A 20,816-nucleotide genomic window follows, 5' to 3' on the forward strand; every position below is an offset into this window, starting at 1 on the left:
AGCTAACCTCTCCTTCAATTTGAATGCAAACATAGAATCTTGATATTCTATCTCCAACTTTGATACTCTCTTGAATGTGCCATTTTTCTCTTTCTTCACTGTTTTTACTGTTTTTTCCACTTCATTCCATCACTTTGAAAGCTCAAATAATCTTAAATCGCCTCATGGAGAAAATCTCCCTCCCCCACACTTAAAATCTTGTCCGTCTCGGACAATGAAAGACAATTCATGCCATCCTCTTACTTGATACAATCTTGCCACTGTTTCTCCTTTCTGCAGGTTGCTATTTTCATTTCTTTCTCTGTTTCTGATTTTTTTTTTCAGTGGTTTTCAAAAATTCCAGCAAGTCACTGATTCCAGCTTTGATGTGCAACTGGCCAACTTCAAATTTTGAGTTTATCAATAACCAAGAAGCTGTACAGAAATTTTGGCACATAACTAGTCCAAATTGATACACAACTGCTACCCTTTACTGAAACACAGCAAAAGCAATAACAGAAATCAGACCTGTTAATTGTTATTGTCACTTCCCTTCCTTCTAATGAGCGACCTCAAACTTTGGACAGAAACAATCACCAGAAATATCTTTCGATTACATAGATAAGGATTCAAACTGAGCCCTGCAGTAACCCAGCAAATCACCTCTTTAAATCCTTAACAACAACAGCAACTTCAGAATTCTGCATTCACAGAATTAAGGCTAACATGAAAAGAAAGAAACACCAAAGGTTGATACTTCAGATCTCAGAACCTTGAAACTGTCCAAAGCAATCAATGTTCAGCAAACCAAATTTCTGCAAATTTATAGCAGATAACATTTTTCAGCAAATTTATCCTAGCAATTTGTTATAACAGAAACTCTTAAAAGCAGATTTGGAGTAGAAATTCTGCAATTGTCAGAAAACTTTGTAATTCAGTTCTGATATTTCAATTCCAAAAATAAAGATAAAGTTCAGGTTCCCTTTGCTGATCAAATGGTCTTTGTTAGTCTTTAATTTGATACATATTCTTTGTATCACTGTCTTGTTACTTTTGCTCCAGAATTCCAGCAACAAGATGCAAAAATCAAATTCTCTGATTTTCTTCTTTTCATTTCATTTTCTGCTATCAAATTTACTGAATAGAATTGGACAGTTTACAAACACTGCTGTTGATTGTAACCTTGCAGTCAAATACAGAAATTCAAAATCTCAAACAGTCACTTCAATTCTGCTTACAACAAACTCTAGTTACTAGTAGTGCAATGAACTCTTGCAATTTCACTTGAGAATTGCAATAAGAGTTGATGTCCAGATTCAAATTCGAAACTAGAGTGTGGTTGCCAATTCCAAATTCTGCAAGTTCTTTTGGAACATCACTTCCTGCCAAAGTTTCATATCTGATTTTAGCACATTTCTTGTATATTTCCTTACTGATGAAACTTATAACATTCTTCATTTCTGCATCTTTTTGATAATTCAGAATCTAAATTTGGCACAGTCTTGAAGAAATTGATACATCACTTGCAAATTTCATTACCGCAGGGTTCTGGTTTACTGGACATAAACTTGAACTCTTCCTTATTGATTACTCTTAGCACTGCAATGAAACGATACAGTTTCAGAAAATTAGAAGAATTTGCAGCTGCCAAAGGTGCATGGTGTCAAATTCTAGATTCAACTTCATTCAACATCACATGTTATAATTCGTAACAACTTATTTTCAGCAGGTTGTTTTCCATGCTTAATAACAGCATTTCGATTCCTCACAACCTATAGGTTTTGCACACAAAAGTCTTGAAAGATGTAGAGCTTCACAAATCACAGATTTACACCACAAAATCTGATTTCAGAATTCAGAATAAGTGACTAAAATTTCTCATTTATTCCTCTTTGCATTAGATTTAGAGTAAGGCTTGATCACATTTTTGCTCAATTGCCCAGTTTAACATCATGTAGCATGGCTAAATGCAGTTCTGGATTCATGTACAGATTCATGACTTTGTATCAACATTGCCTTGTTTAGCCACTAAAAATCTCAATGCTACTTCATCTTGCTACTTAAGAACCTTATCAAAGTATACTCAAAAGCTTTCAGATTTCAACAACTCTAGCTAGTTATAATTCATTTCCTAACTTGGCACAGTGATGCAACATTTCTTGTTCTTCAGAATTCTGCATTTTCAAAATTTATCCACTTTGCTCATTCCCTTCCATTTCTTGAATTCTTTTAACACAAAAGCTAAGCTTTACAGTGGAAATCTGGTCCAAGAAAATTTGTACACCAGGCAACTCCAACAGCAGCCTCAGATTTCTGATTCTGCAATCTGCACAAACAAGAAATGAGAAATCTCAGCAACTGGTATCAGAAATCAGCTTCCTTTTGTTTCTTATAATTCTGTCGAGTTACGCAATTTCAGATTCAACGGAGCAGGAAACTGAATTCAGGAATTCGGAAGTTAGCCCGGCTCTCCTTCTCAGTTCTGAAATTTCCCAGTTTCACAGAATAGAAATTCTATTTAATGTGCAGATACCAGCATCTCATTTGATATTGGCATCAAACTTGTATCAAGCACTCTGATTTTAATCCTGCAGCTTGCACAAAATTTTAGCAATTCAGCAATCAAATTCAGTTAAACTTCAAGAGTTTGCAACAACTTTCCTAGCTACAAGGTTTTTTAAATTTGTGTCTGATTCTGTCCACTTATCAGAAACTTGACACAAAAGCTTGGCCCGCAACATGTCAACATTGATACATCAAATTCAGTTAGATTCTTTCTGTTTAGAAACTTGCAACAGGAAAGCATTTTCAACCAGTTCTTGGAAATCGAATCTAAAGACAGCAAGGCATTGAAGTTTTCAAATTCAAGAAATCAGATTCTGAACTGATTAAGTATTGCTGCATCTCAGAATTCAACTAATCTCCAATAGGTTTGAGTTGTGCTATAAAAATTATATTAAGAACTGAATTTTTATTATTGCTGTCCAGAAACAGCAAACTGTCTTGGCACAAAACTGGAATTCTATTTCAGCAATCAGCTTCACAAATATCTGCCCCTTATAAGAATTCAAACATCCTGCTTTGTATTGAGTTGAGCCCTACACTAGCTTGTTTACATTTCCAAATTGCCACATATAAATTCAGAGCACTTGCAATCGATTCAAGGAAGTGTTACACAATTCTGATACTTCACAGTTTCAAGGGCTATATATTTTTTCTCTTATCAGATTAGCACTCATTATCACTTAACTGAATATGTGCATCTCTATTGCATTATTGGAAAACCAAATGAAGCTTCATTGAACACCTACAGCAGTCTACTGTAGTAAATTCAGCATCAAACAATAGTACAACTGAAAAATTCCAGGTTTTGCAGCAAATCATAGACATGAAGAACTCTTGTCACTTCTATTTCATTCCCGAAAGTCAAAAAGCAACCTTCATGAAGCCATCAAAAATCCTTCAAGCCCTCTAATTTTTGTCCAAAATCCTCCCCCACACTTATAACCTTGTCATCTTGCACAATCTAACTCATCAAGAATTCAACCAACACTCTCAATTAAAGAATGACAAGCAAAGATGATCAAGGATTAAAGTACTAGATGAGAATGTATAAAGAAAATTGTGAGGAAAGGAATTGGAAAGTATTAAGGGAACAAAATTGACAAAATCCTCAATTTCCATGCACACAAATGTTATTGTGACTTTGAAAAGAAACTAAGCATGTTCTAGAGTTTCCATTGCTATGAGTGCATGTCACACAAAAATATAATAGCGTTTACGCTTAAGGTGGTCCTCTCTAGGTATTATTTATGCAATCATGCCTAATTGATCAAATTGGAATCCACCACCAAATTAACCAATAACATGCAAGAAAAGCATCCAATCATGTTAAATGACCTAAAATTGATGATCAAATTTAAGAAGCTTTTACCATCTTAAAAATATTACTTAGAAAATTCATGGGAGAATTTATTCAAAACAAATTGCTATGTACTAAACAAAAATGCAAAGTATGGAAGTAAATGTGCAAATGTAAGTATGAAACTAAAGAAAGTCTCATCAAAAAGAATTTATTAATAAAGCATCAATTAAAATGCAAGATAAAGCAGAATTAGAACCAACTCCCCTTTAATTCCGGTGGTCGAAGAAGATTTAGCAAAAGAATCCACGTCGAAAATGGAGTACTTTTGATTCCACTCAATTTCTTTTTATTGATCGTTTTTTCCATTGCAAATTCTTTCTGGAGGTCTGAGGCGGTTCAGTTTAAGCACCCACTCTGGAAGCTTGTGTTCTCCTACAACATCCATCAAAGAAAACACCTCTCACACGCATGTGGGATAAAAAGAAAATAAGAGAATATTAGTGTGGGTAAAATATGTATCAAGAAATGAATCACATCTAATAAAATCAATGAATGGTACCTCTATGAAATTTTCTGATGAGTCACAAACAATACTTACCTTATCGTGTTGAAAGGTACCTAGAGTGAAGACTATTACCTCTTCCTCATCAAGAAATGGCTCAAGCTCTTGTTCTGGTGAACGTACAACTTCATGTAGTGATTCTTGGGTGCTTGGCTCCATAGCACAAGTCCCTACACTTTCATCATCTATCCTTGGTGATTCTTGAGGTAATGCTTCCAGTAAGCATTCCCCTACACTTAAATAATCTTCAACAACATATTCAGAACCTGATTCACTAACAACATCTTCAACAATAAAATCGTTAGAATCAGAAATTTGCATAATCACATAATCATCACAAAAAATATTAGAAAAATCATGTGAAGTAATGGAAGTAGGGTCAGGCCTGACAGAATCGCTACTTTCCATCTCTCCACTGGAATTACGTGCTTGCAGTTGATTAATGGATGATGCAATTTGGTCTAACTGAATCTGTAAGTTCTGTATCCTTGAAAATTGTTGCTCTTGATGTTCATTCATTTGTTGCATAATCTCCCTGAGTTTCCATGTTGTCTCATTCATCTGAGGGTCAATTTGTTGAAAAGATTGTGACATAAAATTTGTTGAAACTTCTTGGAACCAATATTAACTCTGGTAAGCTGGATACGGCTCAACAAATTATCCTTGTGCATTTTCATACCTGAAACATGAATTATCCACCCAATTAGCATTGAAACCATTAGAAAATGATTCATACCTATTTTGTTGATCCATGTTTGGGTAAAATTGATAATCAGGCTGAAAATACTGATTCTCCATTCCACCTCCAAAATTCTGAAAATATGGATCCATGCTAAAGAAATCTCCTGTTCTTCACTACAACACTAAAACTCAATGTTAGAAGATTTAAGAGCATAAAGTTTCAATCACATGAAAACATGAACAGTAAAAGCACTTAAAAATTCAAGAACAAATCAACATGAAAATACAAAAAGAAAATAAGCAATCAAATCAATCAACATGCTAACAAATAAAATCACTCAATGATAAATCTAAAATAAACACACATTGCTAGTTATTCCCCGACAACGGCGCCAAAATTTGGTGTCGCCCTTTTTGATTGTCACGAGGCGCTCCAAATTAATAAAGATTAGAACTCATTGTAATTAAAGCAATCACGTGTAGTAAGGAGTCTCAAGTCGTATTTTTTTCCAAGGATAACTAGTGAGTGTGTGAAAATTCTAAAATTGATTCGAATTGAGTTATCACATCCACAAGGTCAAGCTAGCACTTCCATTCGATTCACAACTCAAATTAAATTCTTCTATAATCAAGAATTAAATCAAACAAGGTTCATTCTCATCTTCACATGATACACTCATCTCAACAACTTGGTGTCAATTAAATTTGGATTCTTATTCATCCACAATTCAGAAACACAAATACAATCAACAATCAAACTCATAGAACCCAAATTAGCATTCCATTCACATCTATAATCAAATTCAAAAACTAAACTCAAATGCTTAATCACAGCAACCTCCAACAAAGGAACACAAACAAAATTCTCCAGTTAAGCATTCACGAATTCATCTTCATCACAGCAACAGGTAATCTCACAAGCTCAACACATCAATATTGAACAGAAATTACATTCTAGGGCTCAAGTTTAACATCAAACATTCATGCTAGATCATAGTCATAAGATCAATTGTATTGAGCTAGAATTTGTAAACGGAACAAAACTACAAACAATTAACTAAACAAAACTGAAAGAAAAAAAAGTTAGCAATTAACTAGACTACAAACAATTGAAACAAATTTAAGATTGCAGACTCAACAATAACAAAGCTGTTAACGGAATTCAGAATTGGATTTGAGAAAGAAATTCAACAAAATGAAATAGCAAGAAATATGAATCAGATCTGAGGATCTGAGGAAGTTCAATAGCAATTCAAAAACAAAACAAAGAAATCTAAACCCTAATCATTCCACAAACCCAAATCCTTGCGGCAAACCTTCTTCACCCTACTGTCACTACAGAACCACCGCAGAGAACGCCCTTCTGGTAATTGGCGTTCAACCTTGAGCTATCAACTAATCCACTGGATGATCACAGCCTCAGAGAACGCCCATACAGCTCACACCCGAGTGGAATCCACATCGCACGAAGAAATAGAGCTGGAATCTGGAACTTGCGGACACCAATTGATTGATCAGATCAATGTCGGAGTCGCAGATGATATGGGGAAACGAAAGGATGATCGGAGCCTCAGAGAACGCCCATCCAGCTCCGGTAATGATGAAAATCGCGGATCGGAGAACGCCCCTGCATCCGGATGGCGAAAATAGACAGAAACACAACTTCGCGGAATGGAGAACACCCCTGCCGCTTCTGTGCCCTCGGATGATGATCGCCGTCAGCTCATAGATCGTTGCTGGTGAAGAATGCTAACTTCTGGATCGGGAATGAAGAATGGGAACTCGGCCGCGGAGGAAGAAGAAGATGGCATTGTAGAAGGAAATCACGAAGCCGAGCCCATCGTGTACTGTAGCTTCTCGTCCCTTTTAAATCCTCCTCAAACTTGATCGGACGGTCCATAACAATTCGGAGCTTAATCAACGGCTGGATGAGTTCAGATCTGGATCAAAACTTCTGGATATTCATCAATGGACGAGATCTGCTCTTCATTAGGTCGGATGGACCAGATTCTCAACGGATGGCTCAGATCTCTCTAATCTTCAACGAATGGTCCATAATGCTCCAATGTTTGATCGCCTCGTTTAGCCCTTGATTTGAGCTCAAATGTGGTCTGAGTTGATCGGATCCATGACCCTTTTGATGCCTACATAATCATAATCAAATATTAGCACCAAATACCATGAAAATAAGCTAATTTGCAATTAAGTCCAAAATCAAATGCAATTACAAAATGTAATGTATATGTGAATTTAAGCTATGAATAGACCATCAAAAATATGCATTATGAATCAAAATAATATAACAAAATCATGATTATCACACAACACCTGACCGGATGAATCAGGCTTTATCCTGATTCATCTCAAGGTCATACGATCGGAATCTTCCCTTCTTCAAAATACTTCACCCGGCTACAAAGTTCCAATGGGAATCGAATGTGACAAAGTGCTAGAGGAGCTTAAAAATTATTTATCCTCTTTACCTATACTTGCAAAACTCATAGCTAGCGAGCCACTACGGGTATACTTATCTACCACAGAGGAGGAGAGACGGGGGGGGGGGGGTTGAATCACATGACTTTTAAAAATATCTCTTTTTTAGTTTTATAAAACGTGTACAAATGGAAAACACAAGTACTCAATCGATTACTTTTGTTCGGAGGCTCCAGTGACACGATCCCTTAGACCGTATCGATGGATAATCTACTATAAACCTCTTCTGAAATCACCATAAGAGGGAATCGAATACAAGAACGATGTGAAGGACAGTGTAACAACCTACACTGCCCTAGCAACAAAAATAAACAACTTAAAAATTGTTACCAGCACAAGGTTTGTTGAAGTCAAGAGTTCGAGTGTTGGTGTCAGGCTACTGGTAGCGGTCAGAAGTAGTAGAGTAGTAGCATGGTAGTAGCACAGTAGATTTGGTATAGTCAAAGTAGCAAAAGGATCGTCCAAGCTCATATATGAGTTGTGTCTTTTGCTGGCCGAATACCCCTTTTATAAGGTATTGGAGGCACCTCTAATGCCATTGGAGGTGCCTTTAACCCCAAAACTCATCCCTGAAGAAGTGGCTCCTTATTCTCGATGAAGCCTTTTGCCTTATCCGCCCAAGGGTGCCCTCATTGAGCTCCAAGGCACCTCCAACACTCTAAGGAGCCTCCCCTCAGCTGGTTCGACATAGCAATCTTTTGAAGCTCATATCTTTTGACTCTGAACTCAGAATCAAGCTATATCAGTTGCTACATGTGTAGAATTCAAAGATTTATGTTTTTCTCTACAACATAGAATTAGAAAAATATATGCATGAATAATTTATATATATTTATGAGTTAGATCCTGTCTTTCTAAGACCATGAGCTATTCAAGGTCTTAGTCTAGATTTCTAAAATAGACCTAAACTGAACCTGCACATAAAGTCCCTAATTGGGACTCGTCCACACTGGAATATTCTCCTTCAGTAACTTACCTTACTTACCACTCAGAATTACTTGACTCTCTTTCGGTCCAATAGGTCTTCCCACCAGTCAGATCCGCAGACCCAATTGGACTTCGATCAGCTGTTAGGTTTCACAGACCCAGTTGGACTTCCCGCCATATATTGGATCACTCCTTGACATATCTAGACTTCTACACTAGCTATTAGGTCCTACAGACCTAGCTGGATTTTAGTTTAGTGTTAGATCAGTCAAGTTCTGCACATTTGGTAGAAAGGTTAGATTATAACACATCTAACTTTAATTCATTTGTCATTCATCAAAACTTAGATTTTATCATTGATGCCAACTGCACCAACACTTATGATGCCGAATAAAATTTCTAGGGATGTTGCTTATCAAATAACCTCCCTCCCTTTACTATTTGATGACCCCCTCTACTCTATAGTTAAATGTTTTCGAAGTCTGATTGACGAGCATTTGATTTAAGTACTTGGAGTATAGATACTCTACTCTAAAAGCCTCTGGCCGATCTGCCTCCCCTTCCTTGTGGAACATAAACTAAGCCTTCAAAACTTCCAGGTCAACTTTTTTAGCATCAAGGGTATGTTGTTTCTCTTTATGTTGGAAGTCCTTGACAGTTTGCTCGGTCGTTCAGTTGGTCTGTTCGAAGAGAAGGGTGACCTCTACTTCTTCCAGCTTCTTGGCAAGGGCCAAGGCTTCCTAGTTCTTGAGGTCCAAGTCATCTATGGCCCTAAATTTTCAAAAGTTGATCAAGTGCAGGCGTGTCTTGAAAATTTGCACTTGTTTATGAAGCCTTTCGAGTTGGATAGCCTGATCATGGCTTTTATCTCTTTCCTTTGTGAGAGCTCGCTCGACTCCTAACAGTAGTTCTGATTGGTTCTCTAGCTCTCTCTTTAACTAGGCTACTTCAGCTGATAGCCGCTCAGCTGAGCCATGAAAGGTGCTCGCTCCCTCTACCGAGCCCTTTAGAACTTGGTGCTCATGGCACAGTATTGCCAAGTTTTGGCACAAAGCTAGGTCTTCCACCCAAAACTATCAAGACAAAGAGAAAGTTAAGGGGAGTATACGAAAATGAAGAATATATAAGTGTGAAGCAAGGTTAGCCCAGTTATGTCTTGACTAAAATGGTCGACTAGCTCCTCTGGTGAGATTGAAGTTATGCAGGCTAAGGAATAAACCCAAGTTTGGGCCAAGGGGCCTTATATCTTTATTATATGCCTCGGGGCAAGTGACTCGGTGGGGTTAGTAGAAAGTCAAGCTTGAGTGGGCAGCCTAAGTGTGGCAGTGACCCTTTTGGCCTTTGGCTATCTACTCTGACCTGGTGCTAAGGCTTTCATCTTGAACTTGGACTTTGGAGCTGAGGAGATCTTGGACTGAGGAGGTGTCGGCTTGGTTGGAGGTGGTAACAAAAATGAAACTAGTGGAGCGGGGATCACCCCAACTGTCAACTCTGAAATTGAAGGGGTTTGCTCAAATGAAGTTGGGGTAGTCTGGCCGGGCCCAACTTCGGAAAGAATAGAGGTGGAGCACTCTCTCCACTCAGACGAAGGATGTGTGCCGGGGGTTCAGCAAAGGTCGACTACACGAGTGTTGTTGATTGCATGAGTGTGGCAGATAGACGCCTCTTGCACCGTTGTCATATGATCAGGGGTTCTCCTGAATCTATGGAAGCGGAGGGGACTATTACAAGTAATAAAGATGGTCATGGGGGTGACAACTCTTCAGTGTTTGCAGCTGAGTCACTCCCTTCTACCAGGCTCGCTTTCTCTTCGCTGACTGGCTCTTCGAAGGGGCCGATAGGTAATATCCCATGACTCTCTATCTCGGCTTCCCCTCGAGCATCCATCTCCTCATCGGCCAATTTCATGGAGCCACTCAGTAAAGCTTTCCACATGGTTTTGGCTGCAAAACAGAAAGAAAATCAATTAGATTCAACAGTACCGTGAGTCATAATTTTTTACCGAAGCTATCTACCAGTCGGACTCGGATGGGACTTAGTCTAAACATGTATATTACACCCTCAATTAACAATTTATGAATGTGGTATTTTAGACCGGATAGTTGAGCAGAGGCTATTAGGTAGACTAGCTTCCATCGGTACTTGCCCAGCTCAGGAGGGTTAGATAATTCCATCTGCTAACCAGTTGAGAAAGTTACTAGGGGATCGGTCGAAGGTAGAAGTAGTGGGACTTCTAGCCTTTATTAGAGGGGAGCATCTATCAAAAAATATAGCACCCACTCGGCCTTTAAAAATGAAAATGCCCAGCTCAGACTTCTTCGGTAATATAAGTAGTGGAAGATTTGAGGGTGTAGCGGGACTCAGTACTGACGGAACAATACGATGACTCTATTGGTCCCAGTGCGACCGACAAGAGGGGAGGGTGAATTGTCTATAAAATTACACAAGTTCTTTCGCGATCTTTTGGATTTGATTAGTTATACAAAATTAATTAAACAAAAAGAAGAATGCATAAAATTAGAAACTTCTAAGAGAATAGTAAGAATACTAGATTTACTTGGTTATAATCCAGGTGGTTGTTAATCCAAGACATTGAAGAAGCTCCACTAGAAATCTCCTTTATTGAAGGTGGAGTAATGTCTTACAGATGTTGACAACGTAGAAAAAGATTAGGAAGTGATTACAGAAGTTGTAGGAAGATTAGGAAGTTCTTTTTATCCTGGCTCGAAGGTGCCTTCATGTAGGTCCAAGGAGCTTTCAGTAGATTAAGTTTTATCCGTCGAAGATAAAACTTTATCTTCAGCTAACGGATATTGAAGGCGCCTTCAACAAGCTTGAAGGTGTCTTCCATGAGGCTTTGAGGACACATTCCATAGGCTTAGAGGCACCTTCCATAAGCTAGATCAGCCTCTAGCTGGTCTTCTTTGTGTGGGTGATGCTCTGGTTATCCGAAGTTGAGCTCACCCGAATTCAACTTTGACTTTCTCCTCAAGCAGACTTCCTCTCTGGCTTCTCGTCCCTCGGATACGCCGTGAGTGTCATTCTCGTCTACTAGTGTATTCTTCCGTAGCTTCTCGTCCCTCGAATGCACCGAGCTCATCGACTTGATTCTCATGCCATCTTTCTCATTCGACACATCTTCCGCTCACTTTTTGTGCTCCTAAGTTCATACATACTTAGACACAAGGTACCAAATACAAATAGAACCCAACTTAACTCGGTTGACCACATCGAAACTACCACGGAGTACTTACAATCTCTCCCTTTTTTATGTGCATCAACCCGAGTTAAAATTAGGGATAAAATAAAATGTAATATAATAAGTAAGTGAATGAATATTACAATGACGCCAATAGTTTTGTGATGTGGCCTTTTTTGCATGTCACTAGGCACCTCAAAATTAATAAAGATCGGAAACCATTAAAACTCAAGAAAAGAGATGCAGTAAGGAGTCCCAAGTCGTATTTTTTTCCAAGGATAACTAATAAATGTGTATGAATTCTAGATGAAAAACTGTTTTTGGGGTTTCTTGTCAACTTTGAATTAATCTTGCCAATTCGGCAGAATGAATCCAGAACTCTATCCCCCTATCCACAGAAATAGCTCTCATGATCACTATCATCTCATCATATTAGTAACAATAAAATTCAGATTTTAATACATCATTGAATTAAGTAAATCAATTGACAGATCATCAAATCACAACCACAAACATATAATAGAGGTAAACAATTAAAAGCTTAAGTAAACATTCAATATTCAAGTTCAATGACAAGTACAACAGATTAGTTGAACAGAACAAGGGTTTGCTAAATTCAATAACTAACTAAACAAATTTTCATAGAAAGTTCAAAACAGAAAGTAAATTGCAAACTATGTTATCAAATCATCTGATCTGAGCAAGGATATTAGAAATCAAAGGTAAACAAAAACAAAACAATTTCACATCCCAAACCTGAGATTAAAATCCATTCACTCTGTTGTGACACTGAAATGTTCCTGAGTACTTCCCTTCAAGCATCCAACAAAGAATGTCCAAGCTCCCAACTATTATCAATCGACGTTCACGGCTCCTGGGTACCTCCCTTCAAGCTCCAATCGGTTGGTAATCACATCGCCCGAAGAATAGAGGATGAATTCTGTGAATCGCTTAACCAGATTGATTGATCAAATTGATCTAGTATCGCTGCAAAATGAAGATCGGAATGGAATAGAAAACTCCTGGGTACCTCCCTTCAAGCTCCGTTGGATGGAGAAATTCACAAATCGGGAATCTCCCTCGATCTGGAACACGACAATGAACAGATATCCAAATCGCAGACTGCGGTACCTTGCTCTGCTCTCTGATCTTGGATGATGAACGCTGGCAGCTCAGAGATCACCGTTGGTGAAGAAGACTATCTCTCCGATCTGGAATGTGGATGGGAGCAATGGGGGAAGAAGAAGAACAGTACAAAATCGCAAGAAGAGAAAACGCCCGAGCTCGTAGATCACTGTAGCTTCTCATACCTTTTAAATAAACTTTCAATCTGATTAGACGGTCCAGAATTCTTCCATCTTGATCAATGGTCCAAACATCTCAGATTTGGATCAAAAGATCTGGATCTTCATCAATGATTGTGATCTACTTCCACAAGGCTCGGATAGAGTAGATCTTCAATGTAAAGCTTATATCTCTCTTGATCTTGGATGGATGATCCAAATTGCTCTAAAGCTTGATTGTCTTGCTTAAACTCCGATTCGAGCACAATTTTGGTTCAAATTAATCCGAGTCCAAGATCCTTTGATGCCTATAAAATAACAATCAAATATTAGCATCAAATAATGCATTAATAAGATAATTTGTAATTAAATCCAAGAATAAATGCAATGTATGCAATGTGGTGTAAATATGAGTTTCAACTATGAACAAGACATCAAATCATGCATATATGAATCAAAATAGTGTAACAAAATCATGGTTATCATTTTGCAAATAAGTATAGGAATACAATTTTAATTATCCTACCTCCCCTTAACTTATATATATTTCTTCCACTTTGATCACATCAAAAAATAGGAGAAAATAAAATAAACAGTTAAAAAATTTGAAAAAAAAATCTATGGTACATAACAAGAATTACCAGTAGGCTAATATTTTTCAGAGATCATTTTTAAAAATATTCTACTTTTACTTATTTAATCTTCTATTTTGAAAAATAATTTAAAAAATTACTCTTCGATTTTGAAAAATCCTAAAACTTTTTTTCAAAATTAAATAGAATAAGTTAGATCAGTAGAAAAATGACAACTTTAAAAATTCTACTAATTTTTCTGAAAATATAAAATAGATTATTTAATGGCATAAAAATCAAAGTTTTCAAATTTCATTCACCCTTCGATAATCTCGTTCAATGCATACCTTGGAAAATCTCGTTTGCCCTCTTCTCTCCCGCGGGACGTTGCCACCGTTAGACGTAGAGGAGAGACCGGCGAAGCCTCTCCTCTTCTCCCGCAGATCCGTTCACTTCGGTAACGTCGCCGCCTTTTCCTCTCTCTCTCTCTCTCTCTCTCTCTCTCTCTTAGGCAGTCGCTAGTGGATGCTCTCCGTTTCTCTCTGTTCACTGGATGTTTCGCTAGCACCTACCCGCACGCGTGTGGCCGCCTCCACTGCCAGACAGGCCTTTGACTATTGGCGTCACTCCCAGCGAGCCACCTCTCTGCCTCCGTCACCTGCCGATGACTACGCTGACACACTCTGCACGACGGGGGCATCCTTCTCTCCTTGCTCTCCCGCACAACCACCTCCAGTCTCCACTGTTAAGAAGGCACGCAGCTGCTGCCTTCACCTCTTCTCCATCACCGTAGCTAGCCACCATCGTCGGTCAACCACGCCACCGGCCACACCTTTTCCTTCCAGCGTCTTCATTCACACCACAGCTGCCGGTGAGTAGCCTTTGACCGTCGGCGCTGCTCCTAGCGAGCAGCCCTAGCCGCCAACATTGTTCCATGACCCCCGGCGAGCACTCCTCAGCTATCAACTCCACTGTCGGCACCTCAGATCCGTCGGTCCGGCTCTCCGGCTCTCGATCCACATTGTTGTACGCCTCCGATGTCGATCGGGCCCCCGAGCCCTCGCTGCCATTGTATTCCGACTTGACTTGTTGTGTTGTGGTCTTCGAACTAATAATGTATCCTGGCCTGCGTGCCGATATCATATCCCGACTTACGTGCCGATATCATCTCTCAGCCTACGTGCCGATGTCATAGCCCGACCTGCGTGCTGAGGTTGCATCCGGTTTCATGCCACTGCGTCTGACTCCGCGCCATCAGATCCAGCTCTCCATCCTATTCAGAGTCATCTACCCTTCCGGGTCAAGGCAACGCGAGCAGCATCCCGACCAGATCACCGATCCACCAAAGGGCGCCTCCTAGGCCAGGGTACGTTACCGTACTCACTCTCCATTTATTTTATTATTCTAGTATTAGTCTGTTACTTATATATTTGTTGGATCTGCCTCAAGCATCGAGGTACTAGGGATTGGGGCGACTCGCTCACTGGCTGCAGGTAACATTGACCAGAGGACTTCTGACAACTTGGTCAATATAGAAGCCATCTCAGCATACCCTCCTCCGGGTCATCGCGATTCGGTCAACATTCCATCCACCTCAATTGGCGGTCCCTCTGACTCTGATTCCGGACAGGATTAAATTTGACACCGTCTGTGGGAATCTTCACCATCTATTCTGGAACGTGAAGATGGACGATGTCGAAAGGTTCTTTACCATTATCATAGTCCCGGAGGATCCTGACGAACATATTATCTTCTCACCTCGCTCCACGGGTATTCGAGAATTGAGGGATTGACTTGGAGCTTCAACTGGCCGACAAGGCTCCACTTCCCCCGTTCGGGGTTGAACTATTGTCATTGGTCTCAGACTAGAATATCGCCACAGGTCTCGGACCGGACTATCACCAATGACCTCCCGGTTGGCGTTCCAGACTCTCGCCCCAGCACGAGTTATAAGCGAGCATCCTCTTGCAACCAACGACCTCCTGGTCTGTGTTCCAGACTCTCTCCACAGCGCGAGTTGTAAGCGAGTCTGCTCTTGCAACCAACGACCTCTCGGTCGGCGTTCTAGACTCTCGTCCCAGCGCGAGTTATAAGCGAGCATTCTCTCGCGACCAACGACCTCTCGGTCGGCGTTCCAAGACTCTCGTCCCAGTGTAAGTTATAAGCGAGCATACTCTAGCGACCAATGACCTCCCAGTCGGCATTCCAAACCCTCTCCCCAGTGTGAGTTATAAGCGAGTCTACTCTCGCGACCAATGACCTCCTGGTCGGCATTCCAGACTCTCGCATCAAAGCGAGTTATAAGGAAGTCTGCTCTCGCGACCAACAACCTCCCAGTCGGCTCTCCAGACTGTCACCCCTGTGCAAGTTATAAGCAAGCACAGCTCTCGCGACTAACGACCTCTTGGTCGGGCGCAATGACTAGTTGGTCGAGTTTTGCTCCTTTGCCCGGCACTCACCGTTCACGTTTCACTCGATGCTTTGCTTGACACTTGTCGCTCAGTTAGCACTCGTCCACTCGCCGCTAGGCTCACAGGGTCCGTGCCCACTCGACTCCCCGGCTTTGCCCCCTCTTGCATTCGCCTTCATCTCATGGGCTTCACGCCCATTCGGTGCAGCGACGTTGTGCCTTTCGATCCCTCAGGATCTGCACCTGACTCAGCTCACCGAGCACACAGGCTACGCACCTACTCGTCATCCTTGCATTCATCCGGTTGCATTTTACGATTGCCCGGTCGGCATTATCTCGATCGCCCGCTCGACATTTTTTTGGTCACTCGGTTGGCATCTTCGTAGTTGCTCGATCAGTATTGTTTGGTCGTTCGCTCAGCCGCTCACTGGTACCACTCGGCCACTTGCCCAGCATTCTCTCGGACGCTTGATCGACTTTCTCTCAGATGCTCGGTCGACATTCTTTTTGGTCACCTAGTTAGCATCTTCCTAGATGCCCGATTAGTGTAGCCAGGTTGTTCGCTCGGCTACTCACTTTATTTTGGTTGGTCTATCACTTAATCTTTCTCTCGATCGCGCGCTAGACACCGCTCATCCGTCGTCTCTCCACCCACTCAGAATTCTCCCGCTTGCCCGATTGGCACTTTCTCGGTCGCATGCTCGACACCACTCGCCCATCGCCTTTCCACCCGCCTAGTGTTCTCCCAAGAGTGCAGTTGACATTTCTTCGATCTCCTGCTCAACACTTTTCGGTTTGTTACTTTGATTCGTTTATACGCACACTCGACATTCTCCTGTTTGCTGGGCATCCGCTGGGTACCATTCGGTCGTTTGATCGAATTCTCTCGATCGACTTCCCGGACTCTCGCCCAAGAGAGAGTTATAAGTGAGCAGGGCTCTCGTGGCCAACGACCTCTCGGTCGGGCACAATGACTAATCGGCCGAGTTCTCCCTCTGATTAGGCGCTGCTCTCACTTTAACACTCGTCGCTTGGTTGACATTCTTCTCATTCATCGCTTGTGTCTCACTTGCCGCTTTGCCTGACATTCATTGTTCACGTCTCAATTGTTGCTCTGCCCAGCACTCATCATTCATGTCTCACTCGCCGCTCTGCCCGGCACTCGTCGCTCTGCCCGACACTCATCGTTCGCATCTCACTCGCCGCTCTGCCCGACACTCGTCGCTCGCATCTCATTCACCGCTCTGCCTGACACTCATCGCTCTGTCTCGTGTTCGCCGCTCGATCGACACCTGTTTTTACTTCTTGCTTGGCATTTGCAAAATTGCCCCATCACATATATATATATATATATATATATATATATATATATATATATATTGCACAAGGAATTGAAGACAGGAAAAGGACAGTAACTTTAAGTATATAGAGGTTCCAAACAAGGAAGGTTAGTATCTGATAATAAATCTTTTTTTTTGTGGTTCAAAATCTCGCTAAAATAATCCACCCAGACACTGTTACACTAGTATGCAAAAATATGTGATGATTGATCATTGAAGCATGATATTTTCCTATTCATATTGTCATTTTCTAATTGTAAAAATTAGTCAAATTATATTTTAGATATTTAATCTTAATTTTACTTGGCTCAAAACTTTTTGTTCCTCCACGATTAAGGGGCGTATGCATGTCGGTTGGATTGCTCTTCTATAGGTAGTTAATCGAGTGATCTGCTCATAGGTGTTCTATATACAGAAAGGTCCATGTAACTCATCCTATCAGATATTCTCAATTGAGAAAAAAGGCATAAAAAGTACCACCTAATGGAAGATGAATCACTGGCTTAAACTGATGTAAGATGCATGATTTCTTAGTCAAGAGTAGCAACAAGAATCCAGAAGGTTGCAAATAAAATAGATTTAGTTACATATCCTTTCTTTTTTTTCATTTGTGACATCAACTTGAATCATTGCTTATCTGCAGGATTCAAGTCTTTGCCTGCATCAATTGCTTAATCAAATTGCATCATTGGATCCAAGTCTACATCACCTTAGAAAAAGAAGCTTACCTGCAGGATCCAAAGATGTTATAGAGCTATAACCAACCATCACGATCTGTTGACATTTCGGTAAATTGGTGAAATTAAACGATTCCAATGCTATTTCAAAACTTGATACGCAAGAATCTCACATAGTTAAGTGATTTTGAGGTTCAAGCTATCCTAATATCAGAGCCATGCAAATAAGATTCTGGAAAAGTATATGACATCATTGAATGCTTAAAACCAACGAGGAATATGCAACTGGATCTAAGAAATCATTATATCATGGAATACAAAGGCGTTAAACATCACCAATATTAAACTTAATTAAGAAAAATTGTTGTGGCGCTGAGGGGCAAGCCGGGCATCTGGTACACGTCAACGTTAGACACATTGTTGCCGGTCGCAGAGAGGTAGTCGCCCTTCTGTAGCTTGGTGGTGACTCCACCCTTGTAGTAGTAGGCGCCAATGAGCCTGCGGTTGCACTTGTGGACGTCGAAGTGTTGGCCTGGCATGCACTTCCCCTTCCACTGCACCGGCACTGGGCTGTAGCTCCCGTCGCTGAAGTTCTTCACCTCTGGCCATACACCTGCAGCAATATGAAGACACAGCCGTGAAAAAATTAAGTCGGGACTACCATAAGTTGACGGAAAATTTAATTGGTTAGGTTTTAGTTTCCAACAATCAACCTGAATCTATGACTCCACTGATGATATCCTTGCCGTGGTTTGCTCGAAGAAAGCCAGAAAGTTCGGAATTGTCAACGCCGAGGATGTCCCAGCTGCTTGTCGTCAGATGCCTCAACGTCCGACTTGGCCTTATGCCTAGCACCTCAGGCAACTCTATGAATAGCATATCCAGCAAACACAGTGATAAATCATACTAAATCTACTCACAATTAAAAAACAATTGAACAAATTAATTGAACCTTTGATTTTTTTAGCTTGGGGCACCGATAGCTTTGCAGCAAAACTAGAGAATCTAAAGAAACTGCAGAATCCATAGCTATAGACAATAGAGCTGATAGCTTCATCCTTACTGTTCCAGTCAAGAAAATCTTAAGCACTTACCTTTCACAAGCAACTAAGTACTAAACAGTGAAACCAAATTACCTGCCAAGAACAGAAGTGAGAATTTGGATGTGCAAATCCATGACGAGCTCCTCCGGGTCTTCATGCTTACTTTCTCCTTCTCTCACATGGACAATATATATCTTCAAAAATTTTTAAAAGGCATTCAGACATTATAGACAATATATATCTTCAACAATTTTTAAAAAACATTCAGACATTATTTACAGGGAGCTATCAAAGACTCTGTGAGAAAGTTTGAATACCTTATCAGATGATGCTTTCAATGTAAGCAGAACCGATTGGAAGCAAAGCAGAACAAGAAGAAAGAAAGGAGAAAAGACATGTGATTTGTTGCCCATTTCCTTCGCTTCGCCTCTCTGCCTTGTTCACACACCTTAATGCTTCAAAATAGAGAATAATGAAAAAAAAAAAAATTGAAAAGATGGTGACAATTCAAAATACACTTGACACCGAAAAAGCTGAGCATCCCACGGTCGAAGGCTTCGATAACAAAATAAGAAAAATAAATACACGCAGGGAAGTCGGCGTTGGGATAGCACCGGAAAGCTGAGGCTAAGGCCCAGGGAAATCGGCGTTGAGAAAAGCCGAGGGAGGGCTCACGGCTCAGGGAAGTCGAAGGCGTGAGGTCGAAGCCGAGAACAAAACACCAAACAAGAAATTGAAAAGAAGTCGGCGTTAACATACCGGAAAACCCGGACGAAGAAGGCGTCGGGTCGAAGCCGAGAACAAAAGCTCAAGATGATATCGGAAAAACCTACGGCGCTGAGGAAGGGTTTCGATAACGCGTTGGAGAAGTTGAAACTTTCGACCATATCATAATTTAAATAAAAAAAAAAACCAAGTATCATATCAAATATTGTGATTTGAATATTCTATTATAATTACAAAGATCATATAAATCTTATGATATGGGAGAATACTGGATCGTGATATTCTACTTTAATTACAATGATCATGTAAATTTTATAATTATGGTAATTCATATTTAATTAGAAAGATCATATAAATTTTATAATTATGGTAATTTATTTTCTACTAAAATTTAATTATGCATTTACTAAAATAATTTAGTTTCTAGATGTAAACATGTATATTCTGGATATATATTTCAAGTAAAGGTCAAATCCTTTACAATCAAGGAGGTCAATGCTAGAGGACTGATGAACATACCAAAAGGTAGTCGAGCGGAGCCCTACATCAGGGGTCGACCGAGCAAGTGTTGCTCGACCAGCAATGGGGTAGATCGAGCGAAGCACTCGTGCAACAAAGATCACTAGAAGTTCGTTACGAAGCAAAGGAGCATGTAGATGACCAGAGTGTTATTCTGGTCTAGCAAGAACAACACTATTGAAACTCGTCGTCGCATGGAGGAATAGCTGAGTCCTTCCGAGCGGAGGAGTATTTTGCCGATCAGAGGGAGTACTCGGCCAACTGGCTATCCCGCTCGAACGTTGACGTGTCATTCGATATACTTTTGGGAGACGATGCCGCCGACAGAGGACACGGTCAACAAGCGGATCATATGACGAACAAATCAGAGGATATGCCCACGATCAACTAGAGAACGTGTTCATGACCAGGTGTCCATGACCAATTGAAGAACGTGTACATGACCAATGGGAGAGTGTGTCCATGCCTTGAAAAGCACGCCCACCGCCCACCAGGGCATCATATAAAGGGAGATTCGTTCATCGGCAAAGGTAAGTATTA

At 40.5% G+C, this 20,816-nt stretch overlaps 1 protein-coding gene and 1 long non-coding RNA gene across 4 annotated transcripts; both read right to left on the reverse strand.

Moving 5' to 3' along the window:
* Nucleotides 1-323: 323 nt before the first annotated feature.
* On the reverse strand, nucleotides 324-3,711 carry LOC121980810. Its single transcript, XR_006111662.1, has 2 exons — nucleotides 508-3,711; nucleotides 324-414 (listed from the first exon to the last, which is right to left on the reverse strand). It is a non-coding gene; the product is annotated as an uncharacterized LOC121980810 (long non-coding RNA).
* A 14,553-nt stretch (nucleotides 3,712-18,264) lies between these two features.
* Nucleotides 18,265-19,932, reverse strand: LOC121980808 (subtilisin-like protease SBT3.10). 3 transcript variants are annotated; one of them, XM_042533030.1, is made up of 6 exons: nucleotides 19,791-19,932; nucleotides 19,349-19,462; nucleotides 19,125-19,225; nucleotides 18,941-19,050; nucleotides 18,702-18,854; nucleotides 18,265-18,601 (listed from the first exon to the last, which is right to left on the reverse strand). In XM_042533030.1, exons 2-6 carry the CDS (start codon nucleotides 19,442-19,444, stop codon nucleotides 18,336-18,338), a joined length of 726 nt encoding a protein of 241 aa, XP_042388964.1. In that variant the 5' UTR covers nucleotides 19,445-19,462; nucleotides 19,791-19,932; the 3' UTR covers nucleotides 18,265-18,335. The 3 variants fall into 3 exon arrangements, with proteins under 3 accessions (XP_042388964.1, XP_042388962.1, XP_042388963.1); XM_042533028.1 differs by having other exon boundaries at nucleotides 19,349-19,486; nucleotides 19,791-19,930; XM_042533029.1 differs by having other exon boundaries at nucleotides 19,349-19,479; nucleotides 19,791-19,921.
* Nucleotides 19,933-20,816: the final 884 nt, after the last annotated feature.

The sequence above is a fragment of the Zingiber officinale genome, chromosome 5A, assembly GCF_018446385.1.
Source record: "Zingiber officinale cultivar Zhangliang chromosome 5A, Zo_v1.1, whole genome shotgun sequence".
Lineage (NCBI taxonomy): Eukaryota > Viridiplantae > Streptophyta > Magnoliopsida > Zingiberales > Zingiberaceae > Zingiber > Zingiber officinale.

Bases quoted from the DNA above. Each gene is read 5' to 3' on its own strand.
- LOC121980808 (XM_042533030.1), bottom strand. From the start codon at position 19,444: ATGGGCAACAAATCACATGTCTTTTCTCCTTTCTTTCTTCTTGTTCTG. The intron at 19,226-19,348 runs GTATTCAAACTT...AAATTTTTGAAG, and splicing joins TGAAAGCATCATCTGATAAG to ATATATATTGTCCATGTGAG. The intron at 18,602-18,701 runs GTTGATTGTTGG...ATATTGCTGCAG, and splicing joins CAGTGGAGTCATAGATTCAG to GTGTATGGCCAGAGGTGAAG.